At 42.1% G+C, this 26,636-nt stretch overlaps 1 protein-coding gene across 1 annotated transcript in view; it reads right to left on the bottom strand.

Moving 5' to 3' along the window:
* Positions 1-26,636, bottom strand: part of KCNMB2 (potassium calcium-activated channel subfamily M regulatory beta subunit 2) — a 217,774-nt gene that overhangs the window by 118,110 nt on the left and 73,028 nt on the right. Inside the window, exon 2 of the mRNA XM_066590069.1 lies at positions 15,009-15,128. Within this exon, the coding sequence (XP_066446166.1) occupies positions 15,009-15,128 (120 nt within the window). The remainder of the gene's footprint in view (positions 1-15,008; positions 15,129-26,636) is intronic.

The raw sequence follows: 26,636 nt of genomic DNA, 5'->3' as shown, positions 1-26,636 counted from the left end.
CGGGTGCCGGCACGGAGCGGGGAGCTGCAGGGGAGAGCGGGGAGGAACGGAGGGGAGATCTTTCTCTCCCTCTCTCCCGCCCGCTCTCCCCTGCTCCCCGCTGCGACTCACCTGTCAGCCGCAGCGGCACCCGAATCTTCAGACCCGAGCACAGCGATACTCGGATAAAGCACATTACTCAAGCGAGTAGTGCTTTTCCGAGTACGCTCGCTCATCTCTAGTAGGGGTTCATTCTGTTAGCTGATGATAGGCCACTTCCTTGCAGATTTTTGTAATGGAAGTGGCTGCACTTAACACATTGCTCGGTCCCAAGGACAGGATTCAGGAACAGAGAGTTGTGTTTTATCAAAGTATTTTAGAATGAGTACTTCAAAATAATTTTATCCAAAGAAAACCTTAGTGAAATGGTACTACGTACCATCAGTCATTCTTCATGCATGTGGGTTATACTACGGTAGTAGCAGCAGCCACATTACTGCTAGCTTAGCTGTATGTCTACATAGTAAAAAAAAATCTGTTTATGTATAGGGTATGGCAGGATAATGTTGATGTAGTACTGGCACTCTAAATGCTTTGCTGTAGCTAGTACCTTAAAGATAAGATTAAATGCAAATTATCCTATAGCAAATCTTAGAATGGGATTCACTCCCCAAAAAGTTTGAAACTGATAAACGGGGAATAGATCAGTACCCCCCTAACATTAACATCCACAGTGCCTACATTACAGCTACAGTCTTTCAATAATAACTGCTCTCCCATATTAGTGATGAACAAAGTGCTCCTGTAACAGTACCAGACACATTCCCTCCATAAAAAGGCACAGTGCTTCCAACTAGTATCTACATAGCAGCCGGAAATACCCATAACAGTTCCAGGTACTGTACCATTAGAGACACAGCTTTCATAACAGTACAAACCTCATTGATCATACAATCACACTTCTCCCATGCAGTCACTTTGCCCTTAAGGGCTTACCCCCTTAAAGGGGTTGTCTCGCGAAATCAAGTGGGGTTCAGCACTTCTGTATGGCCATATTAATGCACTTTGTAATGTACATCGTGCATTAAATATGAGCCATACAGAAGTTATTCCACTTACCTGCTCCGTTGCTAGCGTCCTCGTCTCCATGGTTCCGTCTAAATTCGCTGGCGGCTTGCTTTTTTAGACGCGCTTGCGCAGTCCGGTCTTCTGCTCAGCGCGAGCCGCTTCAGTGTGTTGGCCGCTACAGCTCTTCTGCGCATGCGCAGACGAGCTGTAACCTCTCGGGAGCGCGCTGGAGGGCCATTCTGCTACCATCCTCTGTTAGAGAAAGGTGCAGAAACTTCAGCAGCCCAGCCGAGCGGAGACGAGAAGCCCAGCCCAGCCCAGCGGAGACGAGAAGCCCAGCCGAGAAGCCGCCCATGTAAGTGAGGGGTCGGAGGTGATGTGTTAGCCTACCGCCCTGCCCCGTAGCCCACTAGCCCACCGCCCTGCCCCGTAGCCCACCGCCCTGCCCCGTAGCCCACCGCCCGGCCCCTGAGCTCACCGCCCGACCCCTGAGCCCACCGCCGGACATCGGAGCCCACCGCCTGGCCCCGGAGCCCACCGCCGGACATCGGAGCCCACCGCCTGGCCCCGGAGCCCACCGCCGGACATCGGAGCCCACCGCCGGACATCGGAGCCCACCGCCTGGCCCCGGAGCCCACCGCCTGGCCCCGGAGCCCACCGCCGGACATCGGAGCCCACCGCCGTGCCCCCGATGCTGCCGCTGTGCCGCCCGAGCCTGCCGCCATGCTCCCGATGCGGCCGCTGTGCCGCCCGAGCCTGCCGCCGTGCCCACGATGCTGCCGCTGTGCCGCCCGAGCCTGCCGCCGTGCCCCCGATGCTGCCCGCCGTGCCTCCGGAGCCTACCGCCGGGGCCTATACATACATACATACATACATACACGCATACATGCATACACACGCATAAATATATACACATGCACACATACACATATATACACACACATACATATATATACATGCATACACACACATACATATATACACATGCACACACACACATACATATATACACATGCGCACACACACACATACATATATACACATGCACACACACACATACATATATATACATACATACATACACACACATATATATATATACACACGTGTGTGTATGTATGTATGTGTATATATATATATATATATATATATATATATATATACATATACACAGACACACGTGGGTGTATATATGTATATGTGTGTATGTATGTATGTATATATATGTATGTGTGTGTGTGCATGTGTATATATGTATGTGTGTGTGTATGCATGTGTATATATGTGTATGTGTGTGTGTGCATGTGTATATATGTATGCGTGTGTATGCATGTATATATATGTATGTGTGTGTATATATGTGTATGTGTGTGTGTGTGCATGTGTATATATGTATGCGTGTGTATGCATGTATATATATGTATGTGTGTGTATATATGTGTATGTGTGTGTGTGCATGTGTATATATGTATGCGTGTGTATGCATGTATATATATGTATGTGTGTGTATATATGTGTGTGTGTGTGTATGTATGTATGTATGTATATATATATATATGTGTGTGTGTGTGTGTATATATGTGTGTGTATGTATATATATATATATGTATATTATATATATATATATATAATGTGTGTGTGTATATATACACTCACGAATACGCGTATGCGTATACTCGTACACACGTATACTATATATATATATATATATATATCTATATAAATATATATAGATATATATATATATATATAATGTGTACACGCATATATATTTAGGTGAAAAAACTATTTCATCTAAAACAGTGGAAAGTGAATTTCAGGGAGGCATTACAGTACCTTCTGCTGAGAATTCAGCACTGGACAGCTCCCTGCTATACTGAAGCCTGGATTCCCTTGGGCAGGGGAAAGGATCAGCACTGGACAGCTCCCTGCTAAAACGAAGCGTGACCGGCGTCTCGGGAGCGAGCACGTCGGGCTGAAGCAAGCGCAGGGAGAAGAAGCGGCGGCCATCTTTGGGAAACTTTTTATAAGTTCATGAAACGCCAGAACTGTAAGTAGGAACCGGCTTTCAAAGCCATTTACATTGGTACTTAGTAATGTATGCTGAAGAAGGGGGACTGGGCAAAAAAAAAATTTCACTGCTGCCTCGAGACATCTCCTTTAAGGACGTGGTTCCTTTTTTTCCCTCCATTTTAGGTTTTTCCTTCCCCCTTTTAAAAAAATCATAACTCTTTTATTTATCCATCAACATAGATGTCTGAGGGCTTGTTTGTTGCGGGATGAGTTGCATTTTTCAATAATACCACCACGTTTCCCTGAAAATAAGCCCTACCCAAAAAATAAGCCCTAGTTCCAGTTCATAAAAAAAGTTAATAGGAATCCATTAGGTGCGTGATAAGTGCCATAAAAATGCTATTGCTTTTCATGCAGCTCCGTAGAGTCACTTACCCAGCAGATGCGGTCAAGGTCCTTCGCGCTACTCTTTCCTCCATGATCCCTCACTCGGGACCCTAACTAATCAGCTGAGCGGATGCATGCTGTCAGCACCTCAATTACACAGAGGTCGGAGCAGAAGCAGCGAAAGCCTCTGCACCAAGCTCTATGTAGTGGTCGGCGCTTGTATCTGCAGGAACGGCTCTCATTGAAACTAGCGCAAGCTGTGCCTCCAGTTACAAGCACTGGCCACTAAAAAGAGGTCAGTGAGGAGACTTCCACTGCTTCTGCTCCAACCTCTAAGCGACAGCTGATCAGTCGGGGTCCCGAGAAACGGACCCCAGGCGATCAACTATTAATGATCTATCCTAGGCCATAGTATTCTCCCTGGAAAACCCCTTTAAGCAGTTAAACACATGGGCATGTTTAAGGCTTTAAACTATAGCGCAGAGTTTGAATAGTCCAAAAAAAAAGCCGTCAGGTTTATACGCTAATACGCTCCATAGCGGTGTGTGTATTAGTGCATGTGCCCATGTGGTTTTGCCCTCAAACATACACAATGTTCCCAATGCAGTCATAATGTGCATATAGTAGCAAAGGGGAACATATAATATGTAATGGTCTAATGCTCCTAGTTATGCAATGGCCTTCGGGTTTGTTGAGCTCATTCTATGCGCAATTGGGCATGCTAAGGCACAAAGTATTTGCGCAGTGAACGACTTTTATTTATAATATTCTTTATTTGTATAGCGCCAACTTCTTCTGCAGCGCTGTGCGTATTGGCACATATTTGCGCACATAGGGCCTGTTCACGCATGCATGTGATTTAAAAGGCTATTTAGCCTGCAGAGGTCCTGATGTGTTCTGTTTTTCATGGAATTGTACAGCTTATTGCACTTTTGCGCTTATTAAGTGCGCATTTATCCATCTACCATAGACTTTTAAGCGAGCCTTTGCTGTGCAATATGCAGAAAGCTAGAGCAGTTCCATTTTGCACATGCCCAAAACGCGCACAAAACACGTTCACTAGAACAAACCCATTGACAAGCCCTTACTCTGTAGACTCTTGTATATTCTAAGAGGCCATCTCACTATTTCTACCAGTAGAAATTGACAAGTTGTAATTTTCCAGTTATAAAATTCCAGAAATTAATGTCTAAGACCTGACAAAGGAATCCCACTATTCTCAAGTGCAGTGTGCTACCCTACGCTACCCACCATTTAATAATCAGGCTCATACAATGAAATCAAATGTGATAGTCACAGCCCTCATTGTTGTCTGGCATCGCTGTAGAGAACGCTGCAGGTATGAACATTTATATGTGAGGGAGACAAATTAATTGCGTGTTTATACTGCTAAATTATACAATAGTCAAAATTGCCTGATTGTCAAATATTTGAGCGTTCTCTGCTAAAAAGGCAGAATGTTCAGAGCTTAATGCCAGGTATGTTTTAGAGCCGATGATGAGTGTTTGGTTATTTTGCAAAGAAAAAATCCAATATCGGGAACAAACATGAATAAATGGATGCAATTCTGAATTATTTTGGAAGATGATGCTCACTATTGAAGGGGCTCATCTGCTTTATAACCACGGCTGACATGATAATGCAGTAACCAAGCTTTTTGCATATACAGTCAGCTGAAATGTCATTTTGAGAGCTAATTTTAGGGACCACAACATATCCCAACACTCTGGGGAATCTTTGATGCCACTTTTCTAACATACTTTTTTCTCTTTAGTTTATAATTAGAGATGAGCGAGCATACTCAGTAAGGCGATACACTCGAGAGAGCATTGCCTTTTTCGAGTACCTGCTGGCCTCCTGGGGTCGGTGGTGAGTGGGGGGTTGCAAAGGGGACCGGGAGGGAGAGAGAGAGGGATCTCCTCCCTGCTGCCCCGCGCCGCCCCCGACCCCCGCGCCCCCCCCCCCCCCCCCCGAATCTTCAGGTACGAGCCAGCAGGTACTCGAAAAAGGTGATGCTCTCTCGAGTATATTGCCTTACCGAGTATGCTCGCTCATCTCTATTTACAATTCAACAACTGTATCAATTGTTACACGATGTTGATACATTTGTTGCATGTTCAAATATGCCTCGGGATGTGTAGTCATTTTGTACATCACCAAAGTTCTGGAGCGAGATTGCAACAAAAGTTGTGACCTTTTAAAGGTCATAGAGGTCACTAAAACCTCACTCCACCCAACACACTTTTCTACACACTTTTGAAAAGTTTAGTGAGAGACATAATTTGTCTTGATGGATTTGCACAAAAAGTAAAAAAATGACACAACTTAGGCTACTCTCACACATGCGGCGCTTTGCTGCGATTTTGCGAGTTTTAGTGCACCCCATCATTGTGATGGGTGATGAGGTGCGCTAAACGCAGTAAAATAGAGTAGACAGCACTCAAAAATTGCGGCGTTAGAAAACATCACGATTGAGCGCATGCCCTTGAGGCCCCTTCTTGAAATCAATGGGAGTGTTATACCACAATTACCACGGCGTTCAAAACTCGTGCGTAATTGCGGTAAAAAGTGCATGTGTGAGAGTGGCCTTAGGCAAGAATTCCGAAGCAACTCCAATAATAAATGTGCCACGCCATCTATTGCAAACTTAGAGAACATTAAGTGCTCAGCTCTATCGGCCTTAGGGCAAAAACACCTGGTCATATGTGCAACTACACTCGCTGCTATGGAGCATGGTTGCACATGAACAGGGTTTTTTTTTATTCTCTGACTTTTCAAACTCCACGCTAGTGTGCACTAGTGTGAAAAAAACTGCAGGAAAATAGGTCCTGCCCTATCATTCCCACGGGTCGTATTAATGACGTGAGAAAAAGATAGGGCAAGTCGTATTTTTGTCGCACATACTATGAACGAGCGAGAATATCACTAGTGATAATGAAACCATTGAAATCAATGGTTTTGCTTCATCCCATTATGCCTCCGTGATAATCACAGACCCATAATGGGACTAAATCACGCCTCTGCGAAGAAGCCATTAGTTGTAAAAAGACTGGAAGTCCTTCAAGGGCAGTGAATGGCAATTCAAAAAGTAAACTGGTATACACTTACTATTGTACAATTGTACCTAACTAGAGATGAGCGAGTATACTCGCTAAGGCACATTACTTGAGCGAGTAGTGCCTTAGCTGAGTATCTCCCTGCTCGTCCCTGAAGATTCGGGGGCCGGCGCTGGTGACAGGTGAGTTGCGGCAGGGAGCGGGGGGAGCAGGCGGGAGAAAGGGAGAGGGAGATCTCCCCTCCGTTCCTCCCCGCTCTCCCCCGCCGCTCCCCACCCCCCGAATCTTTAGAGACGAGCGGGGAGATACATGGAATATTGTGTACAGTTTTGGGCATCAGTACTCAAGAAGGACATATAAGAGCTTGAGCAGTTTCAAAGATGGGCAACTAAAGTAATAAATCCTGAGGTGGAGGATAGGCTTAAAAAAATTACTAACTTCGAACATATTTTAAATGGGTATGCCGGGACTTTTTAAATTCTTTCTATCGATGAAGACAGCTCATCAATAGGTCATCGGGGATCAGCCTCTCAGGATCTTCACCGATCAGTTGACTTCTGGGGCTGCTGTCACTGCTGTTAGCGCAGAAAGTGCTCTGCAATCTCTGATGCTCTTTTTGAAATTAATGGAGGGGTAGTGTACCTACATGAGCTTCACTCCACTCCTTTGGAGACCGATCAGGCCCTCATTCTCGGTGAGGATCCCAGTGTTCAGACCCCCACTGGTCTATTAGTTTTCACCTATCCAATGTATGGGTGAAAACGTGAAAAAACTTTTAAGTCTCTGTAATAGGCCTTCAAACAAAAGCATAGAATAAAGCCGCAGAGGCTGAAGTTGCACCTTGGACTTAGAGATTAAACACACTGCCGTGAGCGGAACTGCACTCCTCGGCATGGAGCGTAGTTGAGCCTGAATGAGGGGTATTTCTTCTCCCTCATTGGCAGTTCCAACTCTGCTTTTTGCCCTTAGGGTTTAAACGCATGGACATGTTTTTCTCCCCTTATTTCAATAGGAGATCAGTGGTTTCGTTTTCACTGCTGGGATTTCTCAGCCATTAATACTATGACCAAGAAAAGATAGGACCTGCCCTATCATCCCTGCACGCAGTGAATACATCGTGTGGGGAAGATCGGGCGGACGCTATCTTCCTGCTGTTATTTTCAAACACCTGCACTCTGGCGTGGAGTTTGAACTGCCAGCGACGGAAAAATTTTTTACCTCGCTTGTGTGCAACTACGCTCATAGCGTAGTTGCCCCCACAGCATTAGGCCTTCTTTGTATTAGGACTTATTCACACAGCTGTACTGTGTATTTCGCTCCTTGAATGTGCAGCATATTCACAGACTACAATATACTGATTCTCTGCGTATTTCTGCCTATTGGGCTTTTTTCTACGTGCATAAATATGTGACGTATTTACGTGTGCAAAGAAATGCTAGAAATCTAATGTATTTCTTGTGTAAATACGCAGCGAATATGCAAGTTTCCTACATATTTAGGCCAGCTTCACACAGACGTATTTGTGTGTACAAAGTTTGCGCATATCAGTCATGAACAAAATAGAACATGTTCTAGCAATTTCCCAAGACAGTAATTTCTTATACAATCCACACTGATCCAAAGTCCAAAGACTTTCTTTCATTATCTTGAAAAACAAACCGATTGGTTACATTTCCCTACATTATTACACAGGTGCAGTAACTCTTTAACCCTACAATTGCTGTCTCATCTCCTGCCCTAAAATAGGCCTACTTCTGCCCTCCTTTTTACAACACCCACCATTTTACATGCATTAACTCTTTCATATCCAATTCCGCGCAACAAAAGTACCTTTATGCCCCCATCAACAAATCATGCAATTGATACTTTTACACTTGTCCAAAAGGATACTGAGAAATTGAAAGCAGTGATGGGTCATAATAAGGCTAAACCCAAGTCTTATCTTAGCCCGAATGAAAATCAGGCCACTCGGGATCTTGCAAATGATAGATCAATAATTATAAAGCCAGCTGACAAGGGCGGGGTGGTTGTTGTCATGAGCATTAGTGATTATTGTGAGGAGATCTATTGCCAACTTGATGACGATACTGTATATAAAAAATTGAAGTGTGATCCAACTGCTAGATATCAAACACAATTGAGGATCCTGATTAATGAGGCATTGGTCGAGGGTGTAATAGACTCTAGTCTGCATTGGTTACTTGATGTACAACATTCAGTGGTGCCTGCAAATTGTATCTTAGGGACACTAGTGATTTTCTGAGAAAATTGAATCAATGTACTGTTTCTGAGTCCATGTATTTGGTAACATTCGATGTAGTGAGTTTATTTACATCCATTACTCACACTAAAGGCTTACTGGAAGTTAGACGTTATCTTGGGACATCTGACTTTTCAGTGGAATGCCAGCGGTTTGCCCTGTTGCTGTTCGAGTACATCCTCGTGAACAATTACTTTGTATTTGCGGGGGTGTACTACCGACAGCGGCAGGGCACCGCTATGGGGTCTAACATGGCACCCACCTATGCCAATACATATATGCGTGCAATTGAAGAGGATTATGTCAATTCATCTGTGTACTGGAGGCATATTGTATGCTGGTACCGTTACATAGATGACATTTTTGTTTTGTGGAAAGATACTGACCATGAGTTATCTGAATTCAATACATTACTGAATGGAATGTATACAGAGCTTGAATTCACTATGTCATCATCCTGCGAATCCATCCAGTTCTGGATGTACGGGTGTCGATTGCTGACTCTTCGTTTAAGATGGATTTATTCACTAAAGCCACTGACAGTAACTCATTATTGGTCTATAATAGTAACCACCCAAGGAACATGTTAGACTCTCTTCCATGATCACAAATGTTGCGGGTCTGGCGGATTATGGATGAGGAAACAGTCGATTCCCGTTTAGAAGAAATAAGTATGAAATTTAGAAACAGGGGTTAAAGAGAAAACTAAAGCGAAATTATTGGTGGATAAAGTTCCAACTCCAGAAGAAGCAAGAGTTCCTTTTATTTCAACTTTTGGACCAGAAAGTGGTAGGGTCAGTAATATTATCCGTAAACATTGGTCGATCATTGGTAGGTGCTGTGATGGGGTTCTAGAATTCACTAGGCCTCCTATGATGGCCTTCAAAAGGAGCCAGAACTTCAGGGATAGATTGGTACACCCTTTGGTTTCTCCAGGAGGTGGTTTGGTACAACGGATATTATTACCTACCAAAAAGGGCAATTTCCCATGCATGGCTTGTTCATGTTATGGGAATATCGTCAAGGGTGACATCTGTTATCCAGTAAAAAATATTATTTGAAGGAGTGGTTTACTTGTGCGACATCTTATGTTGTATACCTTCTCACATGCCTATGCGGCTTAGGCTATGTTGGAGAGACGAGCATGGAGCCTTGCACTTGCATGGTTAATCACAAAAGTACGATCCGTACAAATAAGACCAAATTACCTGTCCTCAAGCATTTCAAAGACTTCAAACATTCAGTAAGCCAATTAAAATTCAGGATCATTGATTGGGTGGCCCCTCTCCCTGGGGGGGGGGGGGGGTGACAGATTGGGTCAGCTGAAGCTTAAAGAACTAAAGTGGATATACGAACTCAATACTATGACTCCATTAGGCCTGAATCTGGAGTATCCATATGCGGCACACCTATAGACAGTCTGAACCATCTGTATGGTTTATGTCATTGTTTTATATGTGGTGTCTTTATGATGTATATTTGTATTGTTATTGATTGTGATATTTGTTTTTATTTTATAGGTATATTGGGTTGCCTGGATATGCTTCTTCTGCCAACTAGAACACATTGGATATGCGAAATTGCTGATTGATATTTATTTTTCTTTTGATGTTTAATAAAGATATGTATTGATTTGCATTATGGTGCTGTCTCCTTTATATAATCCTTTGGGGTGTCATTGCTCCAGAGCTGTTGTATCCATTTGGTTGGGTTCTATGCCACTTCCCTTTGAGTACTCTGAATGTGCCTTTTTGATGCCACTGGGGACATGCGTAGATGCGTTTTCTCGCGTGTCTGCTTAATGTCCCTGAATATGATAGTGGTATTTAGATCAACTTACTCTATTTATGGTATAAATGGGTGGTACTTTGCCAGGAATAATCTTCCCTATATTTGGTGTGAATAGGTTACGGGGAATGCTATGTACATAGTTATGTGAACGATTCAGTATAATGAGAGAGGCATATAATACTTGATCCTGGGGAAACGGTGATATTTACCCTGGTGATTTGACTTAGGATATTGCTCATACTTTGCGCCTTTTAGGATATGGGGAGGCGGACTGGTCACTATGGTGATGGGCACCCTGATGCATGCTGCATCGCTGCGCATGTGTGATGGCCATATTGGCCGTCTGATCTTTGCGCATGTGCAATAAGAGCGGTGGCCCTGGAGTACCATGACGCTGTATACTCTCGTGTGATCCCGGTAACTCCCGCGCATGCGCGGTGAGAGTTGATAGACGACGGGACTGCTTTGACATGGAGGAGGTGGCAGACGAGCATGGTGATGCCTACAATAATGCATTTTTGTGGATGTAATTAAGGAATTGTGTATAGCTGTGTGTCTAATGTGTCCATTGGCTGATATATATGTCTGTTGTTATTTATACCATGTAATGTTGCAATGACTGGTTATGCTTGACAAAGACTGGTGGCAGACTGGTCGAAATGTTGCAGCCATTTTTTTAAAACAGAGGAATAAAGGTCTTTACTTTCTAGTTGAATCGTGGTGCTGCCTTAGATTATACATTTTCTGCGGATGAATGTGGGGCCATAGTCCGGGTTCTTACCATGAGGCTCTTTTGCACCATTGGATCTCGCCCTCAGGGCAATAAGCGAGTGCTGCTTGTGCATACTTCTTGCTCTGAACTCTTTCAGATCCAAATCCCAGCTACCATACTATATATTACATTAGCTGAGTACCCAACAGTGCCCATGTATTTAATTTTTAGACAGGAAAAGAATTTAAAAATGTGTGTATGTGTGTGTGTGTGTGTGTGTGTGTGTGTGTGTGTGTATATATATATATGTATGTGTATATATATATATATATATATATATATATATATATATATATATATGTGTGTGTGTGTGTGTGTGTGTGTGTGTGTGTACTGATTTAATATATTAGTATATGAGGAGGAAGAGGTCATCTGTGTAATATATTAGTATATGAGGAGGAGATTGTCTGTGTAATATCTCACTGCAGTAGGAGAAGTTCATCTGTGAGGGGTATTATTATGTGAGGAGCAGGAGGTCTGTGTAATACTGGCGTAATTAAAAATCAAAAATTACCGACTTCACATGTCATTTTTGTTGCCAATAGCAACCAACCACAGCTCAGCTTTCACTTGTTATACCGCTGAGGTAAAATGAAAACCGAGCTGTGATTGGTTGCTATGGGCAACACAGATTTCCTTTTGGACAGCTTTCATAAGAGTGGGTGTTGGGCTCATTTCTGTGTGGTACATAGTAGCTTAGTGCTGGTGGGAAGCTGTGTGGTAGTTGGAGCAGACCAGGAGGTTGTCTATGTAAGATATTATTATCTGAGGAGGAGGTCTGTGTAATATATTAGTATTTGAGGAAGAGGAGGTCGCCTGTGTAATAGATAAGTGTATGATGAGGAGGAGGTCATCTGTGTTAGATAAGACTGTGAAATAAAAACATCTGCTAAATGGCAATTCTGGTATTCCCCCCACTCTCTCCCAGGGGTAGTGGGGTTGTCTTATCCCCCCACCCCCAAGTTTGTCCCCATGGGATGAGTTATATTATTTTATATATGCACCAAGTTTGGTTGAAATTGCTCCAGGCGTTCATGAGATATGGTGGCACATACACACATACATACATCCTACAACCCTCCCCCCCAGGGGTAGTGGGGCTGTGTTGTCCCCAGCAAATTTGTCCTCATGGGATGAGTTATATATGTACTGAGTTGGGTTGAAATTGCTGCAGGCTTTCATGAGTTAAGGGGGCGCATATATACATACACACACACATACATCCTATTTTATATATATAGATTAACAGAGGCTTTTGATGCACAAGCCCAGAGACATACTGTAATTTATTCCCATCCACGACATATATTTATTTAGTAGACTATGCATTTCTATTTATTCATAAAGGATTTTAGGACAAAATAACCTTAAAATGATAAAAGTTGCTATAATTCTCTTGAGCCCAGCAAAGTATCATGATTTAGCTTCTTAGATTATATTCATTTCTAGGTGTTTGGAAGGTTGTACCTGCTAGACACAGTTTCAGCAAAGCCATTATAGATGTATTACCTCCAGTCTTCTGTTTCTCACCTTGTACTCAGTTTTTCAACTAATCTAACACTGAAAGTTGCTTTTCCACAAGACATCCTGTTCTATCAATTACCTGCAAGAAGCAGCACTCTTTCTATATACTGCATTACATATACACAGCCTACTGACACCGTTCTGCATTGTGCTGCAGGCATGGTGCAATGTCACTCCTCTTACCAGTGAAGGGATAGTGGAGCACAATGAAGTTAGTACTAACCGTGTACCATCCAGCAGTATGCCAGTATGTAGTGAGCACCGTATACTTTAACACTTTGCATGCCAGTTAAGGAATATGCTGCAGCTACTGTGTAAAGCAAGATGTTAGCTAGAATGACTCACTGGTACTTTATGCGTGTACAGAAATATTTAGTAAATATATATGACACATGCAACTTACAGAAGATATGCGTCAGGAAGCAACTCATGGGGTATCATTAATATGCCGCATAGTATAAATGCTATTGTTTTCAATGCAATTACTACAGAAGAGTGACATTACAGTATTGAGAAAGATATCTATTGGGACTCAGCTATAGAAACTTTAATATAGTATAGTATAGAAACTTAAATATATATTATGCAGAGAATGCATGGCCAGACTTATTTGTACATATAATGTCAATCGGGCACTCACTGTTTCTTCCTGTTGCCATTAGTTACGTTCACCAGCTGAAGAGAAGTTGACATGCAAGTGCAAACCGCACAGTATGATCCCCTGCCTCTCCTATCCAGGAATCTACAAGCACAACACTGCAGACTGTAGACAGTGCAGATGTGGTTATGCTTCATTCCTGTTTAAATGGGGTATTCAAAGTCATAAGGACATAACATGTATAAAGCTATTAATTTCCTTGTTTGTGTCCCCCCCCCCCTTCCCCCGCTTAGTTCTCCATTGGTACCCATTGGTTACAACCCGTATGCTCTGCTGTTTTACTAGTCAGGCATGCTCAGTGCCTTTAAATTCTGTAATGATGACACAGTATGTACAGTCGTGAATGCACACTCATCAGTAACTGGCCATGGGGCATTGTGGGAGATGTAGTTTGTGCATTCCCAGAAGGTCATTTTAAACAACAATGTGGAAATCTGAAGCTGGCTGGAAAGCAGTGGGGGCGCAGGTCAGCAAAAAAGGTACTGAAGTTCAGTTTGATGATTTAGATGCATATTTGGAATAATGACAATAAATGGAAACATTAGAGAAAGTTTGAAAATGCTGCCCAGTCTCTGGAATATTCCCTTAAAGTCACACGGGGACAGGATGAATGGCCACCTACCAACCCCGGACAATGGAGAAGCTGCATCAGTGACGAAAGGAGCAGAAAATTAGGTGCAATGCAGTGGTCTTAGGACAACCCATTAAAAAATGACTGTTTGCTTTGGACAAGAAGACTAGATTTCTGATGTGGTCTATGGGGGACCTGATGATTTATATACCGGCCTAAGTAAAGAGTGCCCTGAGGTAAAGTGTGCCCAATGTATTAAGAGACTCATATCTAGTCATGTGGTGTCCATGTTCTGTCTGATACAAGTAGCACCCCAGTTCTTTGGGCACAACTCACATTACAGCTGTGTGCCTCTAGCCTAAAGCAGAGTATTGCCTAGCATAATTCTAAGGAGCATGGTTAATTTGTACCAATTAATAGATAGGTTGATGCAATAAACATGACCTACTGTCACATAAATGCAGGTACATGAAAATGAAATAAGAGCAGCAGTGCAGCACTACAGAAAATACTTCAAAAGAATGTATCTTCAGGTGGGTAAATATGTAGATGCTACTATATTCCCTTCATGTTGTTGTTTACAATGTATTCTCTCACTAGACACATTGACAACGTAATTCTAGGTTGGGGTCCCCATCGATAGCTAGAGCAACCAGCTAACTGTACAACCTATTAAAGCAGAGCTTATCCCTGAGGAGACAAAGTAGCACAATGCTTTCCTAGCGCTGTTGCCAATTCATTCTAATGAATGTCAGGGGTCAAAATTGTTGGATCTCCACCAATCAAATATTTAATTTATATCCTTTACAATATGTGTTTAATGTCTTCAGTGAGACAACTCAGCAGTTACTACTCAAGTTATTACTCCAATGAACCAAACATCACTAAGAGTTTCTCTAATGATAATAAGAAGATTAAATGAGTCTTACCTTCTTTCATCTGGTCTGTATGATGAGGAGGACCGGCCACTGGTCCAAATAAACATCTTAGAGTGTTGTCCAACTTTGCCTTTCCCGACAGTGGTGGACTCGGCAGAATGATGTAGTGACCTGAGACAAGGATAATTCGAGTCATTCATTTGAAGAACATGATGAAAATCAGTGCCCATTTCCTAAAGGTTTTCAGTGCAACTTTTATCTTGCGAGATAGCACTCCGAGGAGTCTCAGATTGAGAGATATATTGCTGATTATGGCAACTAATACATAAAATAATATAGTTGGTCCTCTTGCAGTTTTATTTCACAGCACTATCTCTGACTTTGATTTTCACATGTCATTTGCAGCATTGTGAGGTAAGGCACCCTTTATTCCTGCCGTAGTAGACTTTGCTGTGTAAAATGAGGAGACAACGGTGACCTAGTAGCCGTAAAATCATAATCCTCTAGGCTTTTAATAAATTGTAGTTTTAGATGCTACAGTTTTGTGCTTTATTTAATCCGCTCGTGTTTCTTCTAATACTTTTCTTTCGGAGCAGAAATGTATCTAATATCATTATATGATTCCACGATGCATTCATGCTACTTTGATCTGCTACCAGACCTGTAGTTAACATCAGCCCCGTTTTAAACACAGTAACTCTTCCCCCGGCACCGCTCAAGAGAATCTTAGCAACGTAGCCAGGTGCTCCTCTCCTGATGTTCAGTGATGCAAGCAGAGTATGTTCCAAGGTTTGTTTTCCTTTACCTTTATTGCATTGATGGCTTTTAACGGTTTCATTGCTAGCTCATCTGCTAAAAAGTTAAAGAAACACTCCAGTTTTTTTTTCTTTGATAAATCCATTACAATTTCTCACTGATCTCTGCTTTGAAGAATCCGGTTCTTCAGCATGTCCCCCTCCAGGTTTTGTATTCTACTCTTTTCTTCTGACTTCAAGGTCACATGACCAGCACTCTGACAATGCTCTGTGTATTGCAGTTTATAGGGCAGATTTATGTCAACTGTCATAAAGAAAAACTGTCTATCTTGCTCATAACAACCAATCACAGTACAGCTTTCATTTCGTATTCTGCTCTTTAAAATTAAAGATTGGTTGCGGTGGGCAAGATAATTTTTTTATGGAAGTTAACATAAAACTGATTCATTAACTGCAGAGCACAGAGTGTGGTCAGAGTGCTGGTCATGTGACCCGGAAGCTGAACGAAAAGTGCAGAATATACAACGAGGAGGGGACGAACTGGAATTCTACGTAGCAGAGGTCAATGATACTGTGATGGATTTCTCAAAGAAAGAAACATGGGGTGCTTCTTTAAGCTATATCATGTTTGCACAAAATACAGCACATCCTGTTTTTATTGTTTCTGAATTCTCTGGATCATTTCTCATGTCACTAGTTGAAAACATAGCAGAATTGCTGAATCAGCAGCACTAAATCACGTTCGCCTTGTTCAAATGCTTCAGACATGACCTTTGGAGCCAATTCAACTAACATATTAGGTAATGACATTATTAACAATCTTCTCATATAAACCTATTAACCAAATTGCTCCATCTTGTGAAGTGAATGATTGAGCAGTATATTAGAAAAATGGGAAAGAGTTCTCAAAGGTTTTCCTAAGCTTTAAAGAGAACCTGTCACTACTTTGAACATGTTAGTAAATACTTGTACTTCCCATATAACATCCTATATGAAACATTTTTTGTTAAAATACTGCATTGTGCTGTTCCTCAGTCAGTCCTCTTGGAAACACATGAATAATTTGACAACTGGCTGCTACCGATCACCCTTTTAATGGTGAACTTCCCTATGGCACATAGTCTGACACTATTCAGTGAATCCAATGAGTGCTGTGAGTGTCAGACTGTGTACAAACACACCCGATTGACAATCAGAATGGTAGCGCCATTATTCATACATTTCCTGGAAGAATTAACAGAGGAATGGCACAGTGCTGAGTTAAAAGAAAAGCTGTTGTAGAATTTTTTTTTGTTTTTTTGGGGGGTGCCAACATTTACAGACATGGCAGATCTTTGAATGCTGGCGAGTAAAAGGTGCGCACCCTCTTAGGCTCTGTTCACATCTGCATTTAGGGTTTTAATTTTCCTGTTTCATCATGGAAGCAGAAAAACAGAATCCCTACAAGAAAGAGATCTGTTCTATCATGGAATCATACGACACTGGTTGGAACATATTGACTATAATGGGGTCCATCTGACCTCCGCCCTGCACTCAAGCATATTCCCGGTTGAAACAGTTAACTGCACTATTACTTCAAAGATTTTGGGACGGATGTGCACCAGACTTCAATGCAAATGTGAGGAGCAGAACCTTCTTTCTATAGCAACAAAATCAAGCAGTTATATTATGATGGTAAGGCAGTAGTTTGGAAAGATAATAGTAAACTATAAGCAGTAAAGTAATAATGGCTGTTGTTGTCAGTTTAAAACCTAAACACAAGACTACGCTGATTTATATCCACCTAATTCATAAAAACACTTGCTTATGAATCATTGATGTGCCGTGTTTCCATGGAAACATATACTAAATCCTTGTGCATAATGAAATATTTGGAAGCTGATGATTCATAACTACAACCCCAGTCCCCAAAAAGCTGGATTGCTGTGAAAAAATGTAAATAAATGTAAAGAAAAAAAGAATACAAGTATTTGGAAATCTCCTCATTTAACCATATGTTATTCACAATAGAACATAGAACACATATCAAAAGGTGAAAGTGAGATATTTTTCCACTTCATTTTTAAAAATTAACTAATTTTGAAGTTGATGGCAGCAACACATCTCAAAAAAGTTGGGCCAGGACCATGTCTACCTTTGTGTAGCATTCACTCTTCTCTTTACAACAGTCTATAAACATCTAGGAAGTGAGGAGGCCAATTGCTGGAGTTTTGGGAGAGGAATGTTGTCCCATTTTTGTCTGATGTAGGATTTTAGCTGCTCAACAGTCTTGTGTCACCTTAGCCAGATTTTTGTTTCATAATGCAACAAATGTTTTCTATTGGTGAAAGATCTGGACTGCAGTCGGTCAGTTCAGCCCCCGGACTCTTCATCTATGATGCCATGTTGTTGTGATGGATGTAGTATGTGGTTAAGTGTTGTCTTGCTGAAATATGCAAGGTCTTGCCTGAAAGAGACAGTGTTTGCATGGGAGCATATGTTGTTCTAAAACCTCTATATACTGCTTAGCATTGATAGAGTCTTTCAAGATATATAAGCTGCCCATTCTATAGGTACTAATACAATGCCATGCCATCAAAGATGCAGGCTTTTGAACTGTGCGCTGATAATTTGAATGGTCGCTCTCCTCTTGAGTCCATAGGACACGCCATCAGTAGTTTCCAAAAAGAATTTAAATTTTGATTCCACTGACTGCAGAACAGTTTTCCATTTCACCTCAGTTTATTCTAAATGAGCTTTGGCCTAATGAACGCGCCAGTGTTTCTGGATTGTCTTGATATATGGCTTCTTCTTTGCTTGATACAGCTTTAACTTACATTTGTGGATTGTACCACAAACTGTGTTCACAGACAACGATTTCTAGAAGTATTCCTGAGCCCATGCAGTGATTACAGAATCACGCCTGTTTTTAATGCAGTGACACCTGAGGGCCCGTAGATCTTGAGCATCCACTGCTGACTATCGGCCGTGTCCCTTATGCACATGAATTTCTCCAATATTCAAAGTCTTCAAAATTTTATGTTGAACATTTTTCTGAAATTGTTCCACAATTATTAGATGTAGTTTTTCACAGATTGGTGAACCTCTGACCATCTTTGCTTCTGAGAGACTCTGCCTCTCTAAGATGCTCTTTTTATACACAATCATGTCCCTTACTAGAAAATTAACCCGTTAGCTGTTTTTCATTAGTACCACTTATGTTTCCAGCCTTTTGTTAACCCCATCCCAACTTTTTCGAGATGTGTTGCTGTCATCAATAAATGAATTAATTTTTTTAAATGACATGAAAAAATGGCTCACTTTCAACTTCTGATCTGTGTTCTATGTTGTATTATGAATGAAATATGGTAACATGTAGTGATTAGCGAGCATACTCGCTAAGGGCAATTGCTCGAGCGAGCATTGCCCTTAGCGAGTACCTGCCCGCTCGAGAGAAAAGGTTCGGCTGCCATCGGGAGAGCGAGGAGGAACGGAGGGGAGATCTCTCTCTCTCTCTCTCCACCCCCGCTCCCCCTGCTTACCGCCGCAACTCACCTGTCACCCGCGCCGGCAGCCGAACCTTTTCTCTCGAGCGAGCAGGTACTCGCTAAGGGCAATGCTTGCTTGAGCAATTGCCCTTAGCGAGTATGCTCGCTCATCACTAGTAACATGAGATTTCCAAATCACTACATTCTTTCTTCTTAACATTTATTTACATTTACACAGCGTCCCATCTTTTTTGGAATTGGGGTTTTATATTAAGGTCCCTCAAAATCTACAGGTACTACATTTATTGCCCTATTTGATTCCTTGTTGTCCTGTATACTGTAACATTTCCTAAATGCATCTTCAATTGCTTGTGAATGCAGACACGTAATACATGTGTAATCTGCAGGACATTTGTATTTCATCTATATGCAGCATATTTTTGTATAAAACTAATTGAAGTTATTATCATGAAGCACGTTTGTTATATGTCTGGATTTTTTTAACCTGTTCAGAAACTCCATAACACAACGCGTGTACTATATGACATTGTGGTTAAAAGATTAGCATTTGAAGAATAGGAATCAATGATACATATCTATGTCTGCTTTGCTTTAAAACCACATATTGCAATGTATAAATAATTTGTATAACTTCCCATTGAATTTGTACTGAAATGACTTTGAAATGGTCACATTGCTAAATGTAAATTTTCCCTCTTTCTTGTAGAGGTCACTATGCTAAGAACTAGTTTTCCTGAGCTTTTCGTCTTCTCATTGCAAGGCATTCTTGAAAATCACATAAAAGAGCATCTGTCATGGGTACACAAGCTCATTTAATGAAGCAAGTGCCCCTGTGACTCCCAATGCTCCAGTTCCTGCTGAGCAAACTGGCTTGGGGCCAGAGGCTCCAGAGCAAGAAGTCCTGGACCTTTCAGTTATATGTACATGCTGGCATAAATGTAAAGGCATCAATCTTCACACTTACTGTACCAAAAGCTATAAGCTTAAAAATATTACAGTACGATGCTGTTTATATATGCATAGTCAGTAACTCCTAAAAATATCCAATATGTGCAGTAAGCACAGGAACACTTAAATCACAGAGGTGCAAAATTCATTCAGACAAGGGTTCTTCTGTAATTTTCTTGTGGCATCTAAATAACATGGATTAAGTATCACAAATGTGGCATGTCAGACTGCAGCAAGAAACAATAAAAATAGTCAATAAATACAATTTCCGAAATCCTTTTAATGTAGTGGTATCTCTGTGATTGAGCCCCCATAATATGATTGACTACTCTGGGATGCTGCATAGTCCTGTGCTGGGTGAACGCAATGCTATTAGCATGATAAAGCATCACATACATAGCGGTATGTCCATTAGGGATTTTAATGGCATGCTGCAGGTTGTTTACATTAACCTTCCAAATTAGCAATACAAGATGCATGCAGCGGCGGCAAGGACTTATTAGACAAAGAATCCTAAAATGTTGCCCAACTCCATCCATGGATATGCATCACTACCTCCCCTAGATATCAGGAAAGGATCATGTTTTTCATTGTGCATCTGTTGAAGCAACACAAGAGTAAAGAAAGTGTAGAACCTGAATCCAGTGAGGCAGAGGCGTAACTTGAAGCCCCTGGACCCCAATGCAAAACCTGTAACAGGGCCCTCAACTGTAATGCTTAATTCAGAGTTCTAGGCTCCCTATCTGGAGAAGAGGCGCTTTATGGGGCCCCTAAGGCTCCGTAGCCCAGGTGCAAATTCATCCCCTGCATCCCCTATAGTTACGCCAGTGGAGTGAGGCACATTTACTGATTATTCATATACTGCAGAGATATGTGTCAGTATGGAATATTGTTATAGCTTTGGATGCTGACTTGAGGAATAAGGCATTGAGCAAGGTCAGGTCATTCCTGGCAAAGCTCGTAGTTTCAAATAAGTTGCACAATGACTTGCAGGCTGTGGTCCAGTTAACCAACACTTACTAACATTTGTCTGGAAAAGTGCACAAGACTGGATTAATACGGGAGGGCATTCTGACGTACTGTAATGGCAATTAATATGTTGCAATGTACATTAGTGAGTTGTGTACCTTGATTATTACTGTATATTACCACCCAATAGTCAGAATAAAATTGGAAAAGCCCTTCTGAAAATGTAAATTTTTTATTGACGATTTGAAATTTATGTCTGTTATAAAATATATTTGACACATAACTCTCCTTAAAGGGGTATTGCGGTTCCAAGACGTTATCCCCTATTCACAAGTCCGACTGCTGGGAACCCCACTGATCATAAAAACGGGAGCGCAGTCAGTCCCTGCATGAAGAAAGTACAGGTTGGGCTACAGTGGCGACTCTTTGCAACTGTGACCCCTGCGACCCCTACAGCTACGTCACTGACTCTGGATGTTTATGCAACAGGGAACGTTTTGTGAGACACCTGTAGTGGAGAACAAGTGGATCGTGTTCGTAAAAATGCTCACACATGGAGCATTTGCAACGTAGTCATTAGAGATGAGCGAACATGCTCGTCCGAGTATTAACATACTCGATGGTGCTCGTTACTCGAGCGAGTACCACGCCGTGTTCGAGCCCTCCCCGTTTTGACCCCTCCCTGCATTACCACTTCCTGCTGTGACGTGTGTGCGCATGTCTACAGCAGTATGTGGCTGGGTGGCTGAGAGAAAAAGAGAGAGAGATGCATTGCAAAAATGCTCGAGTCTCCCATTGACTTCAATGGGGTTCGTTACTCAAATAGAGCTCTCGAATATTACGAAAAGCTCGACTCGAATAATGAGCACCCGAGCATTTTGGTGCTCGCTCATCTCTATTAGTCATACAAATGTAAAGCCCCTTTTGCACACACTAAAATAACAAATAGTGTTATACTCATCCTTCCTTGCTCCCTCAGTGTCCTGTTCCGCCGCTTGGTTTTCCGCACTTAGCATGTATACAGGCTGTAGTCTCACCCGGTTTACGGGATGTCACAGGCACTGCAGCTTATATTAGAGCTCAACAATCAAGTACGGAGCTCTGTTATTGGCTGCAGTACTCGTGACGTCCCGTAAACATGCTGGGGCAGCCTGTAAGCATGACATCAGAAGGGAGACCCAGAGCTGCACCGCTGGACATAGTGGGAGTCGGGAGAGGTGAGTATATCACTATTTCTTATTTTAGTCATGCAAAAGGGGGTTTACAGATAAACTATAAATTAGACAACCCCTTTAAAGACAAATACTAAAAAAACATGTAGTATTTTGGTTACATCAGTATCATTTGGATTTCTGTAAAATGCTGCAAGCGCCTATTCCTTTTATAGTAACCCTGTGCTATTTACTAGAACAACCCATAGATGCAGTCCTGAAAACTTTCAGCATGTAAGTTCATATCTAAGGCCTAATGCACACGGACGGATTACCGCCGTGTAAAACAAGTCGGAAATCCGCGGCGTTTCACTGCAGCTATTAGGTTCTATTGAACCCAATAGCTCAATGTACATGCTGTGGAATTCCACCGCCGAATTCCGCAGCATGAAATTACCCACAGCTTGTCTTATTTGCTCCGGGTATAGACGCGGACGGCTTCCATAGTAGTCAATGGAAGCCGTCCATCACGCTAAACTTCCACTGTAGCACAGTAGAAGTATAGTGTGAATACGCGCCGCGCCCACCGCCGGCGCGTCATATGGCACTGCCAGCGTGTCATGCGCTGTACTGCGCATGCGCGCCGGAGCGTCATGTGGGACTTCGGGCAGCGGATCCCGAGGCAAGTATGGGGTCTTTGGGGGGGATGCCATGACGGACTCCGCTGCAGTATTCCGCTTGCGGAGCCCGTCACGGTCGTGTGCATAAGGCCTAAAAGTTTCAGAATTGTTCAGTGTGTTTTGCCTGGTGTTCACTATCTATTGGATAGTTCATGAATCATAATATTGTGATTATGAGAAACACCATTTGTAATCTGATACAATGTTTTTTTTTATCCCAAGTGCAATTTTGGAAGCAATGTTGTAAAATACTTATTATTTGCTGCATGTTCACCTCTGCATTCAGCCCAAACATTGGGAGTTCAGTTGAGATTTCTGTCTCTTTTGGTGGGAAGAAAAGTGCAGAATGCTGCATTATTCTTGCTTGCAAAATAATGGAAATCTTGATAGAACCTAAGCAAAACCTATCTGGTGGGTGCCATTCTGACCTGTCATAGGATGGATTCAGCACAGCATTACGGCTTCTGTCATCAATAGATGCGAACAGCCCCTCAAGTTATAAAAGCAGCGCAGCATGGCGAGCTAAGCTGTTTCTGTGACTTGGAAGCTGTGAAAACACTATAGATTGCTGTGATTAGTTGTTTCCGTAACTTCCATTAACTTTTATGTGAGTTGTGAAAACAGCCTAAGATGAGCGCTTGGCTGTCTCTGTAACTCTTCGGCCACTGCATACAGCAATGTGGTACAATTTTGGCACAATTTTTGGTGTAAATTAGGCTACACCCCCTTTTCAGACAAGTCGGAAAAACTCTCCGAAAGTGCATGATAAATGTGGCGCAAGCATGTAAGACAGTTTTCTAATCCAATTTGCACCATAAAACTGTTGTATTTAGCCTGATAGTAAATAAGCACCATTGTGTGTAAATCAAATGGTGGATTTGTGCTTTAATTATTGGTTACGACTTTCAGTAATTACTGAAGCGTGTGTACAGGATGGTTCTGTGTTTGCACATTTCTGTCTGGTTACCACACATTAGTAAGATATTCTCTCTCCCATGCCCTACCCAGAGCTGCCATAGCAACAAGACCGGAGAAAAGGCAAGTGCAAACAAGTGCCGTTTACTCAACTGCAAAAACCACTAAGCACAGTTTACATACGACTATATGTCTGGCGTCAGAGCACGATGGAAAATTAATTGTTTCTCCTTACTTGCCTTTTATGTCATTTATCTGTATTTTATAGAAAGCAAATTTCCTTTTGAAGTAAAAGACCAAATTTTGTCCATTATCATACTGTTCTTTATTTAGTTATTTTAGTAATGTTCATGTTTTCTCACTTTGCTTCGAAACAATAGTAACGACCAATAATGGCAGCTATTCTATGTCCTAAGTTTGTTGTCAATCAGCTTTGCGAGGCACACAAAGGGCAAATCACCCTAGTAGTGATCTGATTTAAACTGTAGTTCAACCAGGGAGAAGGGAGAGGATGAAAGAAGAAGAAGGGTTAAATTTTAGAATTTAGAAGCAGAGGAAAGAAACACTCCCATAAGGCATGGTTTAATCTGCACTAAAATGTGCATCCTCATACAACTGGTGGTGTGATCAAACAGAAATGCCATATATATACACAAGTGTTGATGTGATTTTGTTCTACGCCTGTTATAAAGTGATCAGATTCTACTCAAGCAGGATTTCTAAAGTACATTGTTCCATCGCTTACATTCGCCCTTGTCTTTTGAGGAGATTTTACATGGTACAGCGTTTCACCATATTCTCTGTATGGGATGTTTATAAACTTATACATATTTAAAATAGGAAAAAAATATTTTTAAATCCCCCAGACCAGGCAGGGAGGTATTACAGGATGAATAAAGAGCAGTAGTACTGCCTCAGGATGAAGTATATAGCACTTGTCAACCTGCAATTCAGAATCCAGAAAATCTGAGTGTATATGTAATGGGGATTACTTGTGACCCAGCTTTCCTGAATGCCATGTTTGACTAGTTATAGCAATACATGTGATATGCGTGCTTGCATAACTCTGTAGCTGGCATTCAGGATCCTGAAGAGCTGATTGACAATGTAATGAGGATTCCACTAGTTGTCACCCAACTTTCCAGGAACCCTGCATGGCATGTCTCATTATGATTATGTATGGTGTATACATTTGTGTATAACTAGGCACAAATATATACACCAAAAAGGCAGATATTTTCTCCCTCCTCCTCCTTCCTTGCTATTTCACTAATCAGCTGTTTTCTGGGCGCTGCAATGGAGCGGACCTGCTATCTTTAACACACTGTCGGCTCCAAGGCAGGAGCCACCAGCTGCCCGTTCAACAGCCGATTACTGAGCTCCCTGCTGCTCCCCCGCCCCCAACAATCAGCTGTTGTATAGGCCGCTCTGCTTTTCTGCTGTGCCAGCTTTGTATGCTAACAACTGGCGGCTATGAGAAGGATTTTCAATCCTTCTCAGCTGCCGGTACGGACCAATTTTGGCATGTTTGCTCTATAGGATGCACTGACGTTTTCCCCCCACTTTGGAGGGGAAAAAAGGCCGTCTTATAGAACAAAAAATATGGCACTTCCCTTTGTAACGGTCTTCAATGATTGACATGTCTTGTGTGCAGTGAATAGAACGCATTGATTTCTATGGGTTCATTCACGTGGGCGTATTTTTTCACAGGATGCACAATCGCGTGAAAAAATACACAGCATGACCTTGTTACACACTGCAATAAGCAATTGAAGTGAATGAGCGGGCAGAAATACGCATTGCGTATGCAGGAAACTTGCTTATTTGCACACCATTTTAATGAGCCTGTCTACGTTTTTTTTGCATGCGCAAATATGCAGTGTTTTTATGCACTTAAAAACACACCAGAGCAGGTAAAAAACATGGGTGTAAGCGATTTTTTGCCATGCAACTATATATCGCATTTGCACTACTGAAATGCACGCAAGTGCAATATGTATTTGCATTGGAATGAGCCCCAATAGTAACCCCCTATAGTAGCCCCAGTAGTAATAGTGACCCCAACAGTGGCCCCAGTATTAACAGTGACACCTATATTGGCCTAAGTAGAAATAGTGACCCCCACAGTGGCCTCAGTAGTAATACTGACCCCCATAGTGGCCACAGTAGTAAGTAACCCCCATAGTGGCCACAGTAGTAACAGTGTCACCTATGTTGGCCAGAGTAGTAATAGTGACCTCCATAGTGGTCCCAGGGATGCTGCCCAGCCAGAGGCCAATAGCAACCCTCCAATTGGATCAGGAATAGGGAATCTAGTGTCATGAGGTTAAAGTTTCAGTGCAGAAGGCATATCTGGATGCAGAATTCTATCGGTTTACTGGATAAACCTTTGGTATTTGTCATGCAGAAAAAGCAGTCAGTATGGTGGTCCCATTGTTCTTGCCTTACCATCAGAATGGCGAATAGCATTCTACTCTTGCCTTTCAGCCACTGTGTGAGATGAGTGCTACATGACACACAGATGATGTGCGGTGCCACTTCTTATCCTGGTCACCAAGCTTTATTCCGAAATACTTGTGATAGGCACACTTTACCAAGGATGTTATTCTCCTCTGTTGTGTCTTTGTTGTGAACTGTCCACAAACATAACAGAAATTGCCTGGGCTGTTCAGACATCCGCACCACTCAACCATATTGTTAGTACATTTTGAAAAATAGTCCCAGTCTATCCAATGACCTGTAAAAACACACTTCATTATTTACAACTTCCTGG

Source organism: Eleutherodactylus coqui, chromosome 1, assembly GCF_035609145.1.
Source record: "Eleutherodactylus coqui strain aEleCoq1 chromosome 1, aEleCoq1.hap1, whole genome shotgun sequence".
NCBI classification, from domain to species: domain Eukaryota; kingdom Metazoa; phylum Chordata; class Amphibia; order Anura; family Eleutherodactylidae; genus Eleutherodactylus; species Eleutherodactylus coqui.
Note: the sequence above shows the minus strand (reverse complement) of the source record. Positions and strands in the feature narration are given on the sequence as shown.